The sequence below is a fragment of the Channa argus genome, chromosome 4 (genome assembly GCF_033026475.1).
Source record: "Channa argus isolate prfri chromosome 4, Channa argus male v1.0, whole genome shotgun sequence".
NCBI classification, from domain to species: domain Eukaryota; kingdom Metazoa; phylum Chordata; class Actinopteri; order Anabantiformes; family Channidae; genus Channa; species Channa argus.
The window spans coordinates 24749178-24769919 of NC_090200.1; the positions used below are offsets into that span (position 1 = coordinate 24749178).

Below are 20742 nucleotides of genomic sequence, written 5' to 3' on the forward strand. Positions count from 1 at the left end.
ATCTCCTCCCCATACCCACTCCCATATTTTTCTGCTGAACTTTCCCTTCCTATAAAGACATCATCTGCTGCTTGTAAGCCTGTCTCTGCTCTCAGCGTGTCCACTAATACCGCTTGTTGTGAGCAACTAATGCCTGCTCCAAGCTGTTGTGGTAGTTTCTGTCGCTGGTCCTGTTGATTTACACGTTGCCGCTGTTGTTGTTTTTGTGCTTCTCCTTGCAGACGGTCTGGTTTGATCTGCACCAGAGGCTGACAGACACAGATGGCACCACCAGCGCAGTAAGTAGACATTAAATGAATAACTGTTGTACATTACACTGCGACACACAGCCCCAGGTGCAGCATCACTTACTTCACTGTTACAAAGGCCAGCCACCACTGCAGCAGTAGCTTGGGCTGATTGTTACAGGGCTGAGACGTATCTTTGTATAGGAATTACCATGGGGCAATTCTTGTGCACGGCCTGCAGCATTTAAAAATAAACAGGGTGTGAGCGTCTGCCCCATTGGCATCAATCTTAAGGATTATTTCCTGAGAAGTGTGCTTGTTTTGTTTTGTTGTCTAGAGCTGAATAATTTATGAATACTGAGATTTCTCTGGAAGAATTACTGTAATAGAGTCACAGACTACTGGATCTTACAATATACAGCAGCAGAGAAAGTAACACTTCGCTTGTTCCAGGAACACGCGGCACATTCAGGGTGTGTTATATTGTCTGTGATAATGATCAGCGATTTTCAGTTACAAAGGCTCTTGACAAAATAGATAGAAATTCATCCAATCACGCTATCACAAACATTCGTGGAGATAAGTAGAGATAGGAGTTCAAGGTTGCAACAGCTATTGTACTGTTCTGAATGCCTGCAATCTGTAACTACAGACAAATTCTGTTTTATTGTTGCCCTGCACTTTTTTTTTATGAAACCCCTGGTAAAGAAACAAAAACACATACAAACAGAAACACTTCCTGCAGAAAAAAAGAGCTGAGGTGTGTTGGTCATACAGGCTACAGAGTGATTTGTTAAGTGTAGTTTAGTGAATGATTGTAAAAGACTGACAGACCAACCAATATATACATATAAGATATACATTCTTTGTCACAATCTCAAAGATGTTTGTATGTCTGCAGCAGTAAAGATGACCAGTTAAAATCGCCACATCCAGACCCAGTTTACTAAAGTACAATTACTCAGATACGCCCTGCAATGTTACTTCAGTGAAGACGAGTGCACGGCACTAATCTGATTTTACTCAGACAAAAAGCATCAAGATGTGGTATTTTCCCTCTCAACAGGTTGGCTACATGATGATCAGTATTGCTGATCTGTGGTTAGCTGAACAGTCATGCAGCCAGTTTTACAGTCGCTCTTGTAAACACAGAGAAATTCAGAAAAAAAGCTTTTGATTTTCTATCTTTTTATGTTTATCAAAAACTCCTGCTTCATCTCTAATGTTACAAATGATTGATTTAGCTCCAAACAAACTCAGCAGCTAATGTCAAGTTGTGTGTGTGTGTGTGTGTGTCTGTGTGTGTTTGTGTGTGTATATATATATATATATATATATATATATATATATATATATAAAACACTGTATATAACTGACTCCTGAATGTCATGTTTTTCTGAATTTTCACACACGAAATTATCAAAACATCAAAACAGAGTGAAGTCAGTGGTCAAACAATACTTTCGGAATATAGTCCAATCCAATCTAAACCATGTTTATTTTTATAGCACCTTAAAAACAACACAGTTGGCCAAAGTGCTGTACACAAACATAACTACAAATAAAACACACAAAGAATATAAATAAAGACATTTAAAGGAACAAATACAAAAACAAATAGTGACTTTTGTGAATCAAAACAACGGGACAGTGCGATCTTATGGGCCCCCTTTACGTGGCCCCTTGGCGTGGCAGGGAAATGCCAATAATTTGTTAGGTAGATTATCATAAAATATGGGACAGGCAAAAATTTTGACCTGATCATGCCATTATTGGAAAAGGTAAACAATCACTCAGAAATTACAAAAAATTATCAGGGAAACACAAATGTTGTACCCAATATCATAGCAGTTCAGTAAATGGTTTTCAAGAAGTGTTATTGTTGACCGAAGTAAGAAAGTGATGGAATTTTGCTGCCAACATGATTTTTTTAAACTTCATCATGCTACAGAATGGTGAGTTATTAGTCAGCATTCGTATTATAAGTGAAATATATAGGCAATTAGAAACACGGGTACAGGTCTTGGTAAATATTACAGGCTTTGTAGTTAATAATGTACTTTAGATATAAAAAAGAAGGGTTTGGGTGGTCAGAGTAGATGGGTAGGTGAGAAAGATTTGTGATTAGATTTTTTAAACAAGAGGCAGCAGTTTGTGTTTCTTGTTTTCCATTGAGTAAATTCGTGTTTCCTTAAAGCCTAACCATCTTGTGATTGTGCCAAAATTTGATGCCAATAACTGTGCCAATAACGTGAACAAGTACTTGAACATATATATATATATTTGTATATGTCCTATAACACAAACAGTTAAAAACAAGCTTTTATTCTGTCTGCAGGAGACCAGTGTAATAATCACCTTGCACTTTTACCCACAGCAGTCGGGCCACTTACAGCTTCCCATTAGCCGCCCGGGAAGCAGTGAGAGGCTGACAAAATTGTCCAGTTGTCATGGGCACAGACACAGGAAGGTTATTATAAGAAACTGTTCACATGTGACATGTGCTGAGAGGAAGAAGTTTCAAGATTTAATTTGCTTTTATAATACATCTGAAAGAAACACACAATGTGGAGCACTAACACAGAGAGTGAAAAAAACTGAAAATTGATCAGAGAAATCACTAACAAAACTAACTTCAAAAGAAAAGGCACAAGCTGAGCTGCAGCCCGTTGCAGTTGCTCTCCTTCTTTTGGTGCACTTCTTTTAATTTATTCTTCCTTTTAGTATTTCGTAGTTTTGGAAATTATCCTGTTTGCTGTGTAAAGCTTACCCTCTCTGATGATGGGGTTGGAGTTTTTATCTTTGCTTTATCATTTGAGAACTTTTTCTGCACTAAGCTATAACCAGCTTGCAAAAGCCGTATGGAGCTGGAGCAGCTTATTTGTTTACAGTCGGGAACAGCTGATCGGGCTGCAGCAGATCATCACAGTTTCGTTCGGACTTTAAACATCCCGGACAAAATAAGGAGGAAAACAGCGAGAGGTGGGAGAGGCATCTCCCATCTCTGATTATGGGCAACGTGCTGGTCATGAAAGAAAGAGTCTGTTGCCCTGACAGCTAACTGTTGGTGGTGGGCCTCCGTCTATACCATGTGATCATAGAATTCTCACATGCCATACTGATCGCCATCTGCATTCCACCCTCGGCCTTTGCGGATGGCGCATGTGACGTTATACACTCGTAATATACTTGTCAAAAGTGACTTAAATCATGAAATCCTCACCAAGACCCTCCCTATCTTCATGCACTATGTGCATTGTCATACCAGGGGGAGAGAAGACACTGGAGCTAATGTATTAAAATGTTAAAAAGGTCTACAATTCTTCTGCCTTCCCCCCGAGCAGGTCAGACCACAACCGGATCCACGTCCTGCTTGTGTACAAGCCCCTGGTTCAAAGGCCGCCTCGCACCACAAAAACAGTGAAAAGATGGGCTGAGAGGCCCACAAAAGCCCTGCAGGGATGTTTCAAGGACATGGATTGGAAAACACCCAGGCAGACACATGGTGATGACATTGATGAAATAACAGGCTGCATTACAGACTACATCAATTTCTGTGTCCGCTGCTTCCCAAACAACAAGCCATGGGTCATCATAGACATTAAAGTATCCTTAATAAGAAGAAGGCAGCATTCAGGTCAGGTGACATGGAAGCAGTGAAGAAGCTCCAAAGATCAGTGAAGATCAAAAAGGGGAAGCAGGTTTACAGGAGGAAACCGGAACAGAGGTTCCAACAGAAGGATACCAGAGCAGTTATGTGGCATCCTGCAGCACATCTTTAACCTGAGCCTACAGCTCAGCTACATTGTAACTGGTACCAGCTCTGAACGTATCTCACCCCAGTATCCCCAGTGATTACAGACCTGTGGCTCTAACCTCCCACATCATAAGTGTTGGAGAGACTAGGCTTGGACTTCCCCTGGCCTCTGGTGAAACCATCTCTTTACCCAACTGCTTATCTTTACTTATCAGCATCAACGGGGGTTGCAGGATGCCCTCATCCGCCTGCTACACTGCATCTACACCCACCTGTAAAAATTAAAAAGAATGCTCGTTGACACCCCCATGGTTGCCTGGATCTTGGACTTCCTCACTGACCAACCCCAGTATGTACACCTGCAGAACTGTGTGTCTGACACAATGACCTGCAGCACAGGTGCTCACCAGGCAACAGTTCTATCCCCCTTTTTGTTCACCCTGTAAACCTCAGAGTTCAGGTACAACTCAGAGTCCTGCCACCTTCAGAAATTTGGAGATATCACGGAGTACTGACCAGTGTTGGACAGTTTTGTTAACTGGTGTGAGCACAATCATCTCCAGCTCAATATCAGCAAAACAAAGGACCTGGTAGTGGACTTCAGGAATCATCTCTCTCATTGAGGAGAGGGTGTGAAGATGGTTTTAGAGTACAAATACCTGGACTGGTCAGTTAATGCAGCATCAATCTAAAGGAAAACACAGAGCAGACCTTATTTTCTAAGGAGACCAAGGTCCTTCAACATCTGCAGGACCATGCTGCGGATGTTTTAGGAGTCTGTGGTAGCCAGTTCCATCTTTTATGCTGTGGTTTGCTGGGGCAGCAATATGAAAGGGACCGGATAGTAACAGACCAACTAAAAGGGAAGGCTTGTTCTGTTCTGACAGAGAAGCTGGACCCTCTGCATTTTGTGGCTGAAAGGAAAAGTTCTCCACAGAACACAACAGGAGATCCTTTCTCCCAGTGGCCATTGAACTGTTCAACTCATCCTTCTGTAAAAAGGAGGGGGACTGACAGTTCTAAATGGACAAGCTAGTATTCACTTTATTTTATTTTTAAGGTGAATTATTATTTACCTTGTCTATCTTATTTACTTTTTAGTTGTATTTCAGTATTTTGTATTTGTTTATTTGTCTGTGTGGTTTCTCCTTGGTTTGGTTTAGGGTGCTTTTCCTCTCTTTTCTACTTTTCTTGTGAAGAGCAGCTGTAACAAGGCAATGCAATTTCCCTTGGGATCAATAAAGTTCTTTCAATCTTGAATCTTGAAAATATTCCCCTTAAACACTTTAAAGCAATGAAATAAGTAGCTACCATTACTTACCTTGTTCTCGAGGGTCCATTTAGTTGTTTGGTGGTGGCGGTCTACATTTAAAAAACACATTAAAAGGGTCCATTGGAGTATTTTTTGCCTCACAATCAGACTTGGGAAAATATTCACTTTCCATGGTAATGTAGCATCATCTCCATCTCACCTCTTCACAGCATGCAGTTTATAGTTTTCTAAATGTACAAAGCTGTACGTGAAATAATTTTCATAGATGTAGGAAAGTGTTGCAAAGCTGCTGTTGGTAATTTAGAGAAACTAGTTACTAATTACCTTTTTAAAATGAACTTTTCACCAATCATCTGCACCAATATGCAATTTGATTCCCAGATGACAGTCACATGTCTGAGTGCTGTAGGGAAACTCCATGGTTGGCAGCTACAGGAAGCCAGTGTACAGTTCTGAAGAGTTGTGTGACATTAAAAATGAGGCCTACTGCAGCATTTATGATCATTTAGAGGTGTTTGAGTGTGCATGGCAGTAACCCCAACGATGCATTTCAGTAATCGAGACGAGTTATGACCAGCACCTGCACAATGAGTTGGGTTGTACAAAATAAGCTGCGTGCAGAAGTTGATCATCATATTTACACATTTTGTTCAGCAGCATAATCATTACAGATAAACACTTCTTTTATGTTTTTTAAAGCTTAAACCCAATTAGCAGAAGTAAACTACCATTGTTAGGCCATGAAGAAACTATACAATGTTTTCATTACGTCATTACGTTCGTTAATTCAGAAAAAGGCTCAGTTAAGCGAACCTTGATCACAAAGTGTCGTTTTCATCCCCAGTCCACAGTAGTGAATCTTACTGTCTGTTGCTGCATTAACAACTTTCTTGTGAAAACTAGTTTTCAATCTGCTCTATCACACAGCTGGTGTCATAACCCTGTGTTTATGTTGACTTTGTCAGATGATTTGATGGACGTAAGACTTCCTATAGATTGTGTCTCTGTCTCTTTAAATTAGTTTAAGTTTTAAAAATTCACAATTGGCGCAGTTTATGAATCCTCTCTATGAATCTGCTGCCTCTTTTCTTGCTGTTTTTCTCACTGTGCTGTCCTCACTGTCCTCCATCAGTATGTCAGCTGGGATTTATTTATTTATTATTGTTATTATCTTCTCATAGGCTACTGTGTGTCCAACAAAGGGACATCTGTAGCTCAGTTGGTAAAGGCAGTCGTCCACGGACCACAGGGTCAGTGGTTACATTCCCAGTCCCTCCTGGCTATGTGTCAAAGTATCCTTGGGCAAGACACTGAACCCCAAATTGCTCCCGCTGGAGCAGCGTTGCCTGCCTTGCATGGCAGCCACCACTATCAGTGTGTGAGTATGTGTGTGTGAATGGGTGAATGAGAAGCCACAATGTAAAGCGCTATATAAGCGGCCATTTACCATATACATGTAGTTCAGTGTTGTTTAGAACAGTTATTTTAAAGTAATCTAATCATGAAAACTAATCCAAAGCTGTTGGTACAGTATGATCTCTGGTTAATAAACTACCAGTGTGATTTGCTGCCTGTTGAATTGTTTAATGATCATTTGTTAATAACTAACCAGCCATAGGCAACAGAGAGAGTTACTAAAAGTAAAAATCTATTTAAAATTTTGACAAGAAGCAGATTTTCTGCTTGTAAGATTCAGTAAATACCGTATTAACTGGAATCAGCTGAGAGTAGAAACCTCCTCTACCTTACGTGTTAGTTACAGCAGCTCCTGTTCGCAGCTGAGGAGACGATCAGTCTGTTCTCCTGTATGTACACAGGAAAATCACCAAGGTTAAATTAACAGTTCCAAAATATAAATGTAACACTCTCAGAGTTATTGTTATACTGGTGATGATGCTGTGTACCTGTATACATGGTTTGATTTGTCAAATATTGTAATTGCTGTTTTTCAGGGACACAAATCGCACGTAATCAGGCTGAATGTGTGCTATTATTTACAATTAAAAGACAGTTTCAGCTCGTCAAAATGTGTCTCTGAAAACAGGAATACTCAATGCCAATTGAGCTAATTAATAGATTACATTGTCTTCTGTGCTAGAAAGAAGAGCTGGAAAGATCAAAGTTCATAAAGTAATACAATGTGTACTCAAAATCAGAGAGGGAGCAGTGAAAACCCACCTGTGGAATAGTCAGCTAGTTAATTAATACATCTACTATGTCATTCCCATTTAAAATACCTTAAACAGTGCATAAAAACATCATCAACCACAACAGTAAATTTTAAAGACCACTAAGCCACAACACCCCATCTACTATAACATAATTAGTTATTGTGTTTATTCATTATCTTATCTTATATATCTTTAATGTATTTAATGTAAGTACTAGTAGGCAGCTCTAATTGGGAACAGTGTCCCTGCACATGTTAATTTATAATGTTATGCAATAAGACTGTAGCCCAACAAACCAATTTGCTTCATGTATACTAAAATATTTCCTCAAGAAGTGACTTGTAAATTGCATCCACCTCAATAAATCCAGTGAATCCAGATGCATTCAATTTTCTTCTGTCCTTTGGTCTACCAGCACAGTGTGACTGTTGTGTGGTCAAAGATATATAAAATGAATCTGAATGAAAATTCCCCTTAAATCTTCACCATCTCCATTTCACCTTCTGTCCTCGCCTTTCTGCTTTCCTACTACTATCATCACCCTCTGAGACTGCTGTACCTCTGTAACCCTCCTCTCCTGCTTCTAAACACTGATTTCGATTAACAAGGTCATGCTCCTTTTCACCTTTCCATAATTTCATCCTGCCACCCACACCCAACTCAGTCGATCCCCCACCACCTTCATTTCGCCACCTGGAGAAGGATCCAAACACGATTACACTCATCTCCTCTCACGTTTAGTTTTCTGTCAAACCAATCACTTGTCCTCATGCCCATCTGAGTCTTACCACCACACAGGGGTTCTGAATAGGCACAGTATGACAAGTACAGTGGAATTGCCATCGTCGAGTTGAATTAGCATGTGCATTTGACTTGTAGTGGACACTTATGAGCAGTGAGCAGCTGGCTGACAATTTGCTATTCGGAGCAAATAGCTCTTCATATACACTGTATCATGTCGGTCTTTTCATCCTTAGGGAGCATGCATGACTGTTTTTAAAAAGAGATGCTTTTAATAGCCTCAGGTGTTTTATTTCAGCAGTAGAAATTTGCCCTTCTTTCATCCACTCCTATTTATCATTCCATACAGTGTCTTTGCGCAGCTATGTTTATCTAAATGAAACACATAATTATCTAGAAGGCACTCAGCACGAAGCACAAACCCACACCAGTGCTTAGCTATTTTCCATCTTGCAAAGCTGCAGTCTCCAAATTAACTTTTGTCTTTAGGGTTTGAATTTCCAAGAATATAGAAGATATGAATGTAACTATTTCTCACAGCTGTATGGACAGCCTGTGAGGCTGTACTTAGGCAGTGCAGTACTAGTATCATAATGTTTGGTAGACTGTATTTGTATTGTATTTTTTAAAACACTGTATTTATTTCACAGCTAGTTAATTTGAACTAATTAGCTCCTTAACCAACTGCAACATTAAAGTACTGCCCCTGTGTGAAATATCAACGATATGACGGGACAATCATTTTGCAAGTATTAGAAAAAAATCCAAAATAAAAAGTATTTGTCTGTATGAATTCTATGCCCATTCAATCATGGGTTGTTGAGCTATTTCATTGAAAGTTTTGGCAGTGGCACTACAGAAAAACATCAAGGAATCACTGAAAGAATTACACTGTACAACATGGGCTGTAATGTGACTTTTCAGTTGGGTCGAAAAATTTGTTCCAATTTGTCTTACGAAATGTTTTGAGAAAAGTATTCAGTATCCCTAAGAAATTAAGTTAAATCAACTTTTAACAGCTCTTATAATTGTTAGATCTGATTTACCACGTCACCCCCAAACTAAATTATATGTGTTAAGTGAACTTATTTCAATTTTCATTTTTTTAAATGAACTTGAAACTTAAATTAATTAAGTTTTTTTTTTATCAGATGTTGAAGTTCTCAAGTGTTCTGGCACTAAAAATTAATAATAGTAGTTTATGAAAATGTTAAGAGAACACTTTCGGTGATTACACCAAACCTGTATCACTTGGGACTTGGGACTCAAATGGTGCACTGACCAACCAACATCTATTTATAATTTTCCCTTAATGTCACATCTTTGTAAAAATGTCCACCTGCAGGCCAAAACAAAGCCTTCATCCACTCCTCATCACTTAATTTGTTACTGACTTTTGTTCTTTTTTCATTTTGTATTGTAATCACCCATCCATTCATAGTATGTAAATAAACATGCTCTACACAACACACCTCCAATACTCAAATTCTACCAGACAGACAACTTTTTCTCCCTATGCGTGAACGCAGCATAACCCCTTCCACTCACCAAACCGCACTAGTCCATTCTCCAAAGGATCCCAGGCTATCAATTTTGCCTCATTTAAGCTGCAGAAATTGTTTACCTAGCAGTAGTAAAAAAAAAGATATCAAGTTGTTCTGCTTTGTCTCAATCTATGAATGAACATTTGCTCATCTTAGCTATTTATGCAGTCTCCTTTGCTCTCAAAATAAAAAAACCTCTTGCTCCTCACCTCTCAAATAGCAGCAATTGTGACCCATCCACATCAAAAAATAGACACTTCTGTAAGCCTTTATCCTGGTGACGGTGTAGGTAGACATTGCTAAAATGGTGATTTAAATACTTTGTCTCTAAAAAAATTAATACCCAAAACCTGTTTATTTGTTATCATATGTTTTTTTTTTTTTACTGTGATCTAAATATACATTAGTGGAAACAAATGAAAAATGAACACATCTGTGCTGCAGGTGATTGACTTGTGTTAAAGACGGTTTTGCAAGGAGGTTTTGTCCTTCAAGGTCTTTGTGGCATTCACATGGTTGGAACGTATGATTGTTCAAGCTGCCATCATGTCTAAAGACATTAATATCAGATATTATCACACTAATTTCTAGGTGAGCTTTATATTGCAGCCACATTTTCTCTAACACTCTAAGATGTCTGGCTAAACACCAAGCAACAAAGAAGACAATTCATTAGCAGAGCAGACCAATTAAAAAACAATAACACACTAATGAAAGAAATGTGTGGGAAAACAGCGAAGTGGTGACAAGTTGGCATTTAAAAATAGCCCTTCTAATGGATAGAAACAAAAACAGACAAGAGGGAGACAATTGAAGTTAAAATAATGGTCACAGGAAGGAAAAGATTTGTTGAAAAATTAGTTTGATGCTGCATGATTTTTAGGAATAAATAAGGGCTTCTGCTTTTGGCTTACATATATAATGTATGCTCAAAAACATGTAAGTAAGTGGAACAGGTAGGTGGGGAGGGGACTGAGGGAGCTGTGAAGACCCTCATAAAAACTAAATCAAGGGGTTGTACAAATGGATATTACTATATAATCTGGTCACACACGCTAAACTGAAACTCTTTCTCAGTTGTGCCTTTTCTGTGAAGGAACCATAAGTCTCAAACACCACCAGTGCTGACTCAGATGAAAATGAGATGTAGTGTGAAATAGGTCCCACCATATAGGCAAGTGTGCCAGCTGCACAGAAAAGTGTTTTTTTTTTTTTTACTCCAACTGTACAGTTCATTCAGCGGGGGCCATTCAATCTCTAATGCAAATATACTATATAGGCTGTGCACAGCCAGAGAAACAGGAGTACTGGTACAGGCCCACTATCAAATGTCATTATCTGTGATACACTTTTGCTCTAAACATATTCACCCTTCTATTTATACAGCAAATAAAATATGCAGCTTTAGCTTTTTCCATATTGCAGCTATGTAAAGGAATAGTTTTTGCAAATATGCTGTTAAATGGTTTTGGTCTGTATTTCTTTAACATATTTTGTGATCTTTGAATAGATATGACTAATCAGACTTTTACCATTTCAGTTTAACCATTTTAAATTCAACTCTATTCAGGGTTTTACACTAATCTTAATTGCAGGTCTGTGTTGTATTAAAAAGTCTTATAAGTTTTAGATATGGATTTGTGAAACTTACAGCTGTGCTCCAGTGGAGCAGTTGATTTAAGTCACTTGCTAAAGAGCATATCAGGGATAAAATGTTTGTGTGGAGCGAAGGATCCCCTGCAATCATTTTCTCCATTCACATCCTCCTGCTCTGCCCACGTCTTTAAACATTAAACTACCTGTTTTCATGAGGCAGCAGGTGATGGTTCAGTTAGCTCTCACAGTTGATTTCAGCTCTTGTCTTCCTCTTTTATCTCTCCAACTCAAAAAACAATTATATCTTCTAATACCCAAGCCATTCTCATGGGGCATTTTTATGAATACAGCTGGCTTTTATTGTTGAAGTGATTCATATAAATAGCTGCACTAGGGCAATCACAAAGAGCACAAAGTATCAGCCCAGCAGTCTGACACTTACTGTGTGCAGTGGGTTTTAATGTGAAGGTTATATCAAAGCAAAGAAGGCAAAGATACAGCAGAATGAGAAATGATTCCTTATTAAATTCAGATTGATGTTTCAGTATCAAAGACTGCAGTGAATATTGCAGAGGGTGAAGATTTGGCAGCATTTACATGTATGTTTATGACACAGTGAGTGAATTATTGAAAAGAAAAAGCATCTGAGAGACAGTATTAATCAGTTTGCTTGATGATTGTATAAATAAATATAAGCTGGAGGAGTTTGTTTTCCATTGGCTAAAACTCAGAATCTTCATTGTGTTTTTTCTTAACATAAAAAAATGAAGGCCCAGTGCAATTTACCAATTGCCTCTGCAAGTTAAACTTACACATATTCATCTTAAAATAAATTCTGCCTTTGATATTATTTATAGCTGATATTTATTTTCCCTATAACTATCTCTCTGTAATTACCTGCCTTATGTGATGGAGTCTCCCTTTCCTACGATTTAAGATGCCCTTCACACACACACACAAGAGATTCCCCTGAAAACAATGCATGCATGTACTGCAGACATGTTGCTGACCTGCGTACCAATTACCAGTTATTCTCAACAGTTCCCATGAACCTGAACCAAGTGTGAACTCACTTAATAAGTACTAACTGTATAGGCAAAGCATGATACACAAACCTAATTTCCAGAAGTAGAAAAAGTTAAAAAACATTGAATAAAAATTAAGAACCATGATTTGGTAATTTACTTCAATCTTTATTTATCTGACAATAGGTCAAGGAAAATATTTCACCTTTTTCACTGATCAACTTGATTTTATGTGATAAATACAGCACATTTAATGTTTACACTCTCAAAACAAGCTGGGGGTGAGGCATGTTTACCACTGTGTTACATCACCTTTCCAGTCGCTCTACAATTCCACTAAACCCATCAATACTTTCACACGTGCTGCGCAAGTTACCCAACCCACAGGCACTGATGCAGCCCTATACAGTCACAGAAACTGGCTTTTGCACAGAGAACCTGGCATTAATTTTTTTCCAATAAACAAGATAATTGTAGTTTATCTATGCGCATGACACGAGTTCAGGCCTAGAGAACACAATGGTATTCCTGTACGGAATTGGAGCATGGCCTCCTTTCTTCTCCTATTTCTCTCTGCATAATAGAGTTTAGTTTTAATTCTTGGTAGCTGTAGTGAAATATATTAAGTAGCAGTGGTTTTCCAAAGTACTCCTATGTGGCTGTACTCATCAGGGTAGCATGAGCGTTTTCCATGCAATACCAACTGAGGGCTTGGTCACACTTGGTCACACATATTCAATAGTATTTTTTCCCCAGCATTCCTGATTCTTTTCACAACTTGTTACACATCAACCTCCTAATCTCTGTACCATGGTTATTTCAATATTTTATATTTCATTCTTATTTTGCATCTGTTCTAACTTTTTTGTTTGTTGCAGGCATCAAACTCTACATTTTGTGTCTTTTTTAGTCAAAAGAAAAATCTGAAAACATTTTGTATTTGCCAATATTTTGTCAGATTAATAGGGCCTCAAGTGAATTGAAAAATTACATATTTTATTTTTTACTGTGGAAAAAAGTCTCAGCTTTTCTAAAAACAGGGTTTGTATCTTATTTGCCATACAGCCTCAAAAACTTTTTGACTGATTCTAACAACCACAGTATCACGTTGGGTTAGAAAATTGTCAATACTATATATAAGCTGTGTTGTTACATGTTACTTTTTACAGAAAAACAGTATTGTTACGCTTTAGCTCATCAGTTTCACACTTAAAACTTTGTCTTTGAAGGAGCACAGGTGGCTTGTAGCGGAGTATGTGGTAGAGGATTTGTTGACTCTAAAATCACTGGTTTCCAGACCAAGTTGATTCTGTGGAAGCATATAGAGGTTAGTTTTATAGCTGCTAGTTGCTTAGGCGCAGGTTATTTTGTGTATAAGTTAAGCTTCAGGCTCTGTTAGACTACTCTGTGTGAGAGCTCTGGACCTGACATCATGTTGTGGACCAGTCATGAAAAGCAGGAGAAACAGTAGTATGTGTTACTGGTATTTGGCAAGTACTTTGGTAACTGGGCCCTTATAATTTTACTTCACATTAGATCAAATCTTAGTTTAAGGGGAAATTTTGCAAAAATAATACAAGACTACCTGAAAAATAAATAAGTTACTGCCTTGAAAAGTTATATTTTAACTTAACTTGTTGCCTTTAATACAAGAATATTAAGTAGTTTGTCATATAATGTTTTACTTTTGAGAAGTAACTTTCCCCCCATTGATGTTCAGTACGACAGTTCAGTTGGCTTAGAGTTAATAGCAACAGGACAAACAGTCGTCTCCAAAATGTTTGTGCTGTTGGTGCTGAAGATTTTCTCCGGAAATTCAATAAGCGCTCCTACTTGCATTAATCAACTACAGCCCACACTGATTCTCCTTCTGCACTGTTTCTCTCTCCCCTCCTTACCTCTGAACACAATTTAGTCCACTTGTAAAAGTGACAGCTAGCTCGCTCTGTGTCTGTGTGTATATGTGCTTGTGTGACTATTTTGTTACTGGCTTTTATCCAACTTACTCACCCCTAATGATACAGAAGGCTCTGTTAATCTATAATTGTTTTCCAAATTTAGCCATACGTTCATTTTGTGTGCAACAATACCACATTTGATGATACATATTTATTTATTAACAATCATCAAAGCATAGCAAAACCAAATAACAAAGTGGAGCGGTAGACTCCCTGTAGCACCACCTAATAGGAAGCTGTGTAGAAAATTTTGGTGAAAGCAATAGGACAGTGGAAATAAGAGCAAACAACAAGAGAATTACCCAGAAAAGGAGGGAGAACTTTTGGAAGTCCTGAAAAGCAGATTTATAACCACATATTCAGAATACAGTGTCAGCTTTATTTTTGTTACAGTCAGTCCCAGTGCCTTTAATAGTCTATTGGAGTCCACACAGTATAGTTTTCCTCACATAGAGTGACGAAATGATACATATAGGCTCAGTGAATGTGATTGTAATGTCACTATAACCAAGGTACTGTGGACAATGGAGGGGGAGATGGATAATCAGAGCAGGGAGGCATATATACAGATCCAGAGGGACAGAAAGTACATGGAGGTAAGACAGAGTATTTTTTTTTTTTAAATGATATCTTTCATTTTGTCCCCTGTGTCATCTGCATTCACTGTAGTGAAGACGAACTCATTATTTTCTTTGCCCTGAACCGTGGAAGGTGCTTCCTTTGTCACAGTGAGGGGTGTGTTCACAGCTGTGTGGCTGTAAGCTGACGAGTGATGTCCAATCCCATTCATGCAAGTTTATGTTTACTCCTGACACGTCTAATTACGACTCCCACAGGGCTGTTAGAAAACAAAGTGCCATAAGTCAGTAGGCTAGTAATGTATACATGTGTAAATCAAGATTATGTCTCTGCTGCTATAGGCTACAGTATATGCAGTAAATTTGCTGTCTGTATATATACACTGAGCTCCATTTAGTGTAAAAGTTACAACAAAGAGGACTCAGTAATTGATGGGTGCTTTTGAATCATTTCATCCTGATTATTTTATATAGTGCCCTGTCTTTGTGTAGCTAACGTGTAACTTGTGTAACTTCTCTCAATATCCTGATTTTTCTTGAACTATGCCAGAGACTCGGCGTTGTGCACTGCTCATGTTCTTTGTTGTTGGGTGAGAAAAGCTTTGTCAGTAATTTGGACCTTTACCAGTTTGCATTTCTGTAATTTCTCTGCCTGTTTAAGCGAATTGTAACAGGTTAAACACTCCTGCGCTTAATGTAATGTCAGCAAGTTAAACAGCTCATAGGTTTAGGTGTGCCATTTATTCAGGTGTTTAGGCGTGTCAGTGGTTTAGTGGATTACTACATTCACTGGTCGGCACCCCAGGACCACTGTACCAAACCACACTACCTTAGCTACATTATTAAAAGGCAACTTTAACTAATTTTCAACTTTCTTTTTGAGTAAAGTATATTCCTGCCTCCCTGCCTGTGTGTCCTCCACCACTCGGCCAAACCTTTACGGTGTCATCTACAATGTTGACCGTGATTACAAACTCTATAGCATCAAGATAACATAAGCTGAACTGAAGGTTCCTCCAAGTTATGTCATCTGGAGGTATTTAACTGCTAGAAGTAGAGAGATTTTTCAACGTAGGGAAGTCAAGGGGAATTTGACCATTAAAGAAATGTCTATACATTTACTGATGAAGAAATTTGTCTCCCCCTATGTTAAATATTCTCTGGGTGACAGATGTTCTATATTGTGATGGATTATTTTATAAGAATAGTTTGACCTCAGGTCACAGATACAGATTCCTTCTGTCCCATTGGATTTATTTATATATTCTTTAATGTAACTTCAACAATTATATCAGGAGTCATCTTATGGTGTGCCATTTCTTTTACTTGAAAAAGCCTTTGATGTGAGTTTTCCATTTTCATCTAAATAATCCACAGCTAACTTACTTACACTGCTAGCCCAATTATTCAAATACATGACTTTCATTCCCAAGAGCAATTTTCTGTCTGTTTATGAAGGTGATATTAAAATAGGTTGTTACAAATTGCATCTCATGCCCCACATGAAAATAAATCCATCTACACAACAGTGTGGCTGGCACACATAATAAATGTGGTGTAATTTAACTGGGAAAGCAATTTGTGAAAATATCAGCCACCTACCTAATTTTCTCATGTATGTGATATGATTACAAATCCACAGAGTAACAGCAGTAAGTGCTAATTTGATCAATAACCATGCTACAGTTACAAAACCTTTTGGCTATTCTATTATTTGGATGACATAACAAGATGTCAACATGGGATTTATAAGATTTTATTTTCTGCTTCAATGTTTTGGTTGCATGTCCACATTTTGCACTGTGCTAAGGATTATAGAAATGCTAACCATCATCAGTTAGAGTCAGAAATACCTATACTGCACTGCAGCTCTTTTGGTCAAGAAACAGTAGCTGATAATGCATTTGTTGCCTCACAAATTCAAATATGATATTGTTCTCACCTGCCAAAATAAACCTGGATTGAAGGAATAAACTAAAGGAGCTAAGATGTTGTGTAAACATGCTGGTTGGGAATGAGCCATGAGACTTATCCAATGATGTTTCACAGAAAAGAAAATTCCCCATCAGGAGATGTAAACATTGACAAAAGGAATATTTTTAAGTTAGATTTAAAAGCATGAATCAGTATGAATTTAATTTAGTTTGAATCCATGAGCAGATGAAAAATGAATTTATTTGGGCTAACAGAAAAGCAGAGTTTCCTGATAAACATTAAATAATACACTAATTTAAAGCAATCTGCCTCGTGATAACTGTTGCCTGGGGGTCATTACAGTATATACAGAATGTTTTGCATATAAACAAACTAAGACAGTGTAAGCACAGAGATGGAGTATGGCAGAAGAGATTCCCCTGCTGAACAGTTACACAAGTCGGTTGCATCAGTGGAGCTCACAGGGAGCCAGTAATATAAGACATGAGTGTATGGATGAGAGAGAGGGAATCACACACAGGAAAGAAGAGAGACAAGGAAGCCTTAGAGAGACTCCATGTTAGCAAGAGACTTACAAACATGGAGTGAAGGGGGTTTGTAAAAGAATTTATCCTTGGAAATATTACACCTGGTGTTGCATTATGATGACATTAGTAGCATCTGCATTTTGAGTTCTGTCTTCTTAATGAGGATTACAACATGCAGGCATCTCAGGGATTCACCTAAAATGCCAATAAACCAGACAGTTATGAGTTCATAGAATGTAAATTAATTACCACTGATTAATATTTCCTTTTTATGTATTTTTTTTGCCAAGCTTATGCTTTTTTTATAGTAGTGGTGTGTGTGTGTGTGTGTGTGTGTGTGTGTGTGGGGGGGGGGGGGTTCTATTTTTGCTTTGAAGGAACTGTTAAATTAATTTTGAGGGCAACGTGTTTGAAACTAAACCAAAAGAAGTTTTTTTGTAAATTTATCAGGCAAAATATGATAGAGTGGGAGTGCAGTCCCACAGCGTATTAGTACATTACAGAACTTCAAAGCATTCAATCCAGCCATTCACCAGGCAAGTTGACCCATTTACACACAATAACATTTGGGAGCTGCACCATAACCTGCTGAAGTTGGAGGTTAAAGTTACACTTTATTTGTTTGTTTCTATTTTTCAATCACAGAGTTTCTGCACTTTCTTTACTGTTGAGCACAGAGAGAATTCATTACCCAATTCTGCAGGTCCCCTCAGTTCTATTGAGTGTTTGATTTTACAACCGGCAACTTTAACATTAACTTGTTTTCATCTGGCAGCTGGCTAAGAGAGAAAGAGACTCATTTGTTCTGGGGATTGTGAGGGGAGACATAAAAGAAAAAAAAAATGACTGCTTAAATATGGACCAAAAACCACCAAATGCACAAAAACACATCTTCAAATTATTGATTGCCAAGTCTGCTAATTGCTGTGCACTTATGCCCCCAAGTGGCCAAACAATTGATTAATGCAGCTTTAAACGACCAGGCATTTGTATATTTTTGAACTGCACTATGACTTTTCACAATTCTCCCTAATGTTACATTTTTTAGTTGTGCAAACACAATGAGCCATTTGTATCTACAGGTAAATTGTACCATGAAGTCTCCACATGAATTACCTTGTTCATCAAAATCACACATCTAAAATCATACAACTACTTAAAGCCCTTAGTCAAATAGCTCTTCTAATAAATAAACCAAATTGCCTGAGTATTAAAAAACGGTGCAGAGGATAAAAAAAAGCAACTGCTTTTGTAAATACTGCTGCTGCCCATTATAAAGTATTAATTTTCCTATTCTCACTGTAGCAGACAGCAGGTGGGGTCACTGTAAACTATACTGTAGTCATCATCTGTTACTGCTGCCCAAAGAGAGAGACGCACATTATGCCTGAACGAATGAAAGGCTTTTCACTATATCTTCTCTTTTAAATAAATGAAGAAGACTTTGAGCACAGAGCAAGAAGGAGAGCAAGCAGGAGAGAAGCTAAGGGAGGAGGGTGAGGATAGTGAAGATGGACAGGGATAATAAAGTAACAAAAAGAATGAGTCAGACAGAAAAGATGTACAGTATAGTTGAGGGAATGGGAGAGAAAAGGAATGGATGTTAGGAAATTGTAAGAGGGAGGAATAGTGGGAAGAATGGAGGAGGGGGCTGAATGTTTTTGAGCCTTTAGAAGTCAAAAACTGGGGCAATAAAGAGAAGTGGGGAAAGAAGGCCTGAGGTGCAGTGTGTGAGGTAATGAGCAGTTGAGGTACAACCTGAATGTGGTATTTCCCAATTCCCATAGTAACACTAGCCTATACCCCCCCCCCCCCAACACCCCATAACACATCCACATCCTTCTGCTATACCCATATTTTCTGACCCAGTGGGATAAAACATTTTATTAGAACAGACTCAACACTCACACACATATAGCGACAAAAACCTACTTAAAATGTATAGTACAGTTTATTGTCCTTGATAGATGGTGATAATAATCTGTGCATATATTATGCAGTTGTACAAACCCTCCCCCGGGGGGAGTTGGGGTTGTAGACATTTCACATTTGATTTAAACGTTCAAATGTACAGAAGATATGGTTGATTTATGTTGTTGACAAATAAGCAAAAAATTTAAATTAATTTTTGTTTTTTGTTTTTGTTTTTTTTAGCAAGATAAAAGTTCTTTTTCATGGTTGATTTGGTTACACCTGTTGTTAGAAGTGGTAACCAAGAGAATAGTTTAATAATCCAACAGTCTGAATGCTAAAAATCTAACTTTGGTTTTAGTCTTTTTTAAGTCATTCAGTTATTTTTGTCCACTTTTAATCAACATAAACTAAAAAGATCTTAGTCTAGTTTTTGCCTCTGTAGTTTTATTTTCATCAATTTTTCATCTTCTTGTTTTGTACTGTTACCATGGTTACACACATTGCTCTTGTCTATAGTAAGATAAAGGCCTGTTTATTTGTTTACACACACTCAATGATTCAGAAGCTGGTTCACTTTTATTGTTCACCGGGTTCAGCTTGAGAAACAAAACTAAATAATTTGATAACATACATACAATACAGCAAGATTTACTAAGCAAACATAGCATTATTTAAATGTACAATTATCTTACCCTATATCATGTCGGCAGGCTGCTGCATTTTCATAATAGTCTCAGTTTTTTTGCATCATCTTGTCTAATTTTTTATTGTAGTTCATAGGGCCTTTAATGTCAGGTGACAGAGACAGAAAGTTACTGAATGCAAGATGTTTTTTATTAATTGTGGTGCAACAGGCCAAGCATGACTTGAGCCCAAATGCAAACAATGTAGTTGGTTGAATTGCCTTTCAGCACTTCATTCAACTCATAGTTTCATGTCAAAAAAACTTCAGGCAGAGCAGCTCAAGTTTACAAGTTCTGAAGTGACCTGGAAATAAATAGTAGACATTCTATGTTAAATCAACATTGAATTATGAAACTTTAATACTTACATTAGAGTAATTAGAAAAGATTAGTTGATTTCACAAAAATTTGGTATAGTGTTTTACAGTGTAAACTTCAAGTTCTAAAAAAGGAATATTGAAAAAACCTAAACAATGTTGTTATAAAGTATTTTACATCTCTCCTCTCCTCATTTAATCACCTTGTGGTTCGTGCTGACTTGATAAAACCATGTGTACATATTGTCTGAAGCATGTGTGAGGGTTCTTCCCATTTTATGTTTATTTGTAGCAATGATTGTGTGGGAACATGCAAATGCATGGTTTTTGTGTGTATGCATCTGGGACCTGTTTCTGGGTGAGTGGACCAACATCACCTATGCAGGAAACCAGGGGAATCACAGGAGTTTCCTCTCCCTTTTGTTGGGAGACACTTTGCTGTGCAAAGTGAAGAAGTTTAAGTAGCTTAGGATGCTGGTCACAAGTGAGGGTAAAA

At 37.9% G+C, this 20742-nt stretch overlaps 1 protein-coding gene across 2 annotated transcripts in view; it reads left to right on the forward strand.

The window, feature by feature from the left end:
* necab2 (N-terminal EF-hand calcium binding protein 2) overlaps positions 1 to 20742 on the forward strand; it is a 126281-nt gene that overhangs the window by 85167 nt on the left and 20372 nt on the right. Inside the window, exon 9 of one of the 2 annotated variants that reach the window (XM_067502118.1) lies at positions 222 to 278. The exons of the other annotated variant lie outside the window; for it this stretch is intronic. Within the exon in view, the coding sequence (XP_067358219.1) occupies positions 222 to 278 (57 nt within the window). The remainder of the gene's footprint in view (positions 1 to 221; positions 279 to 20742) is intronic. 2 annotated transcript variants of the gene reach the window in all.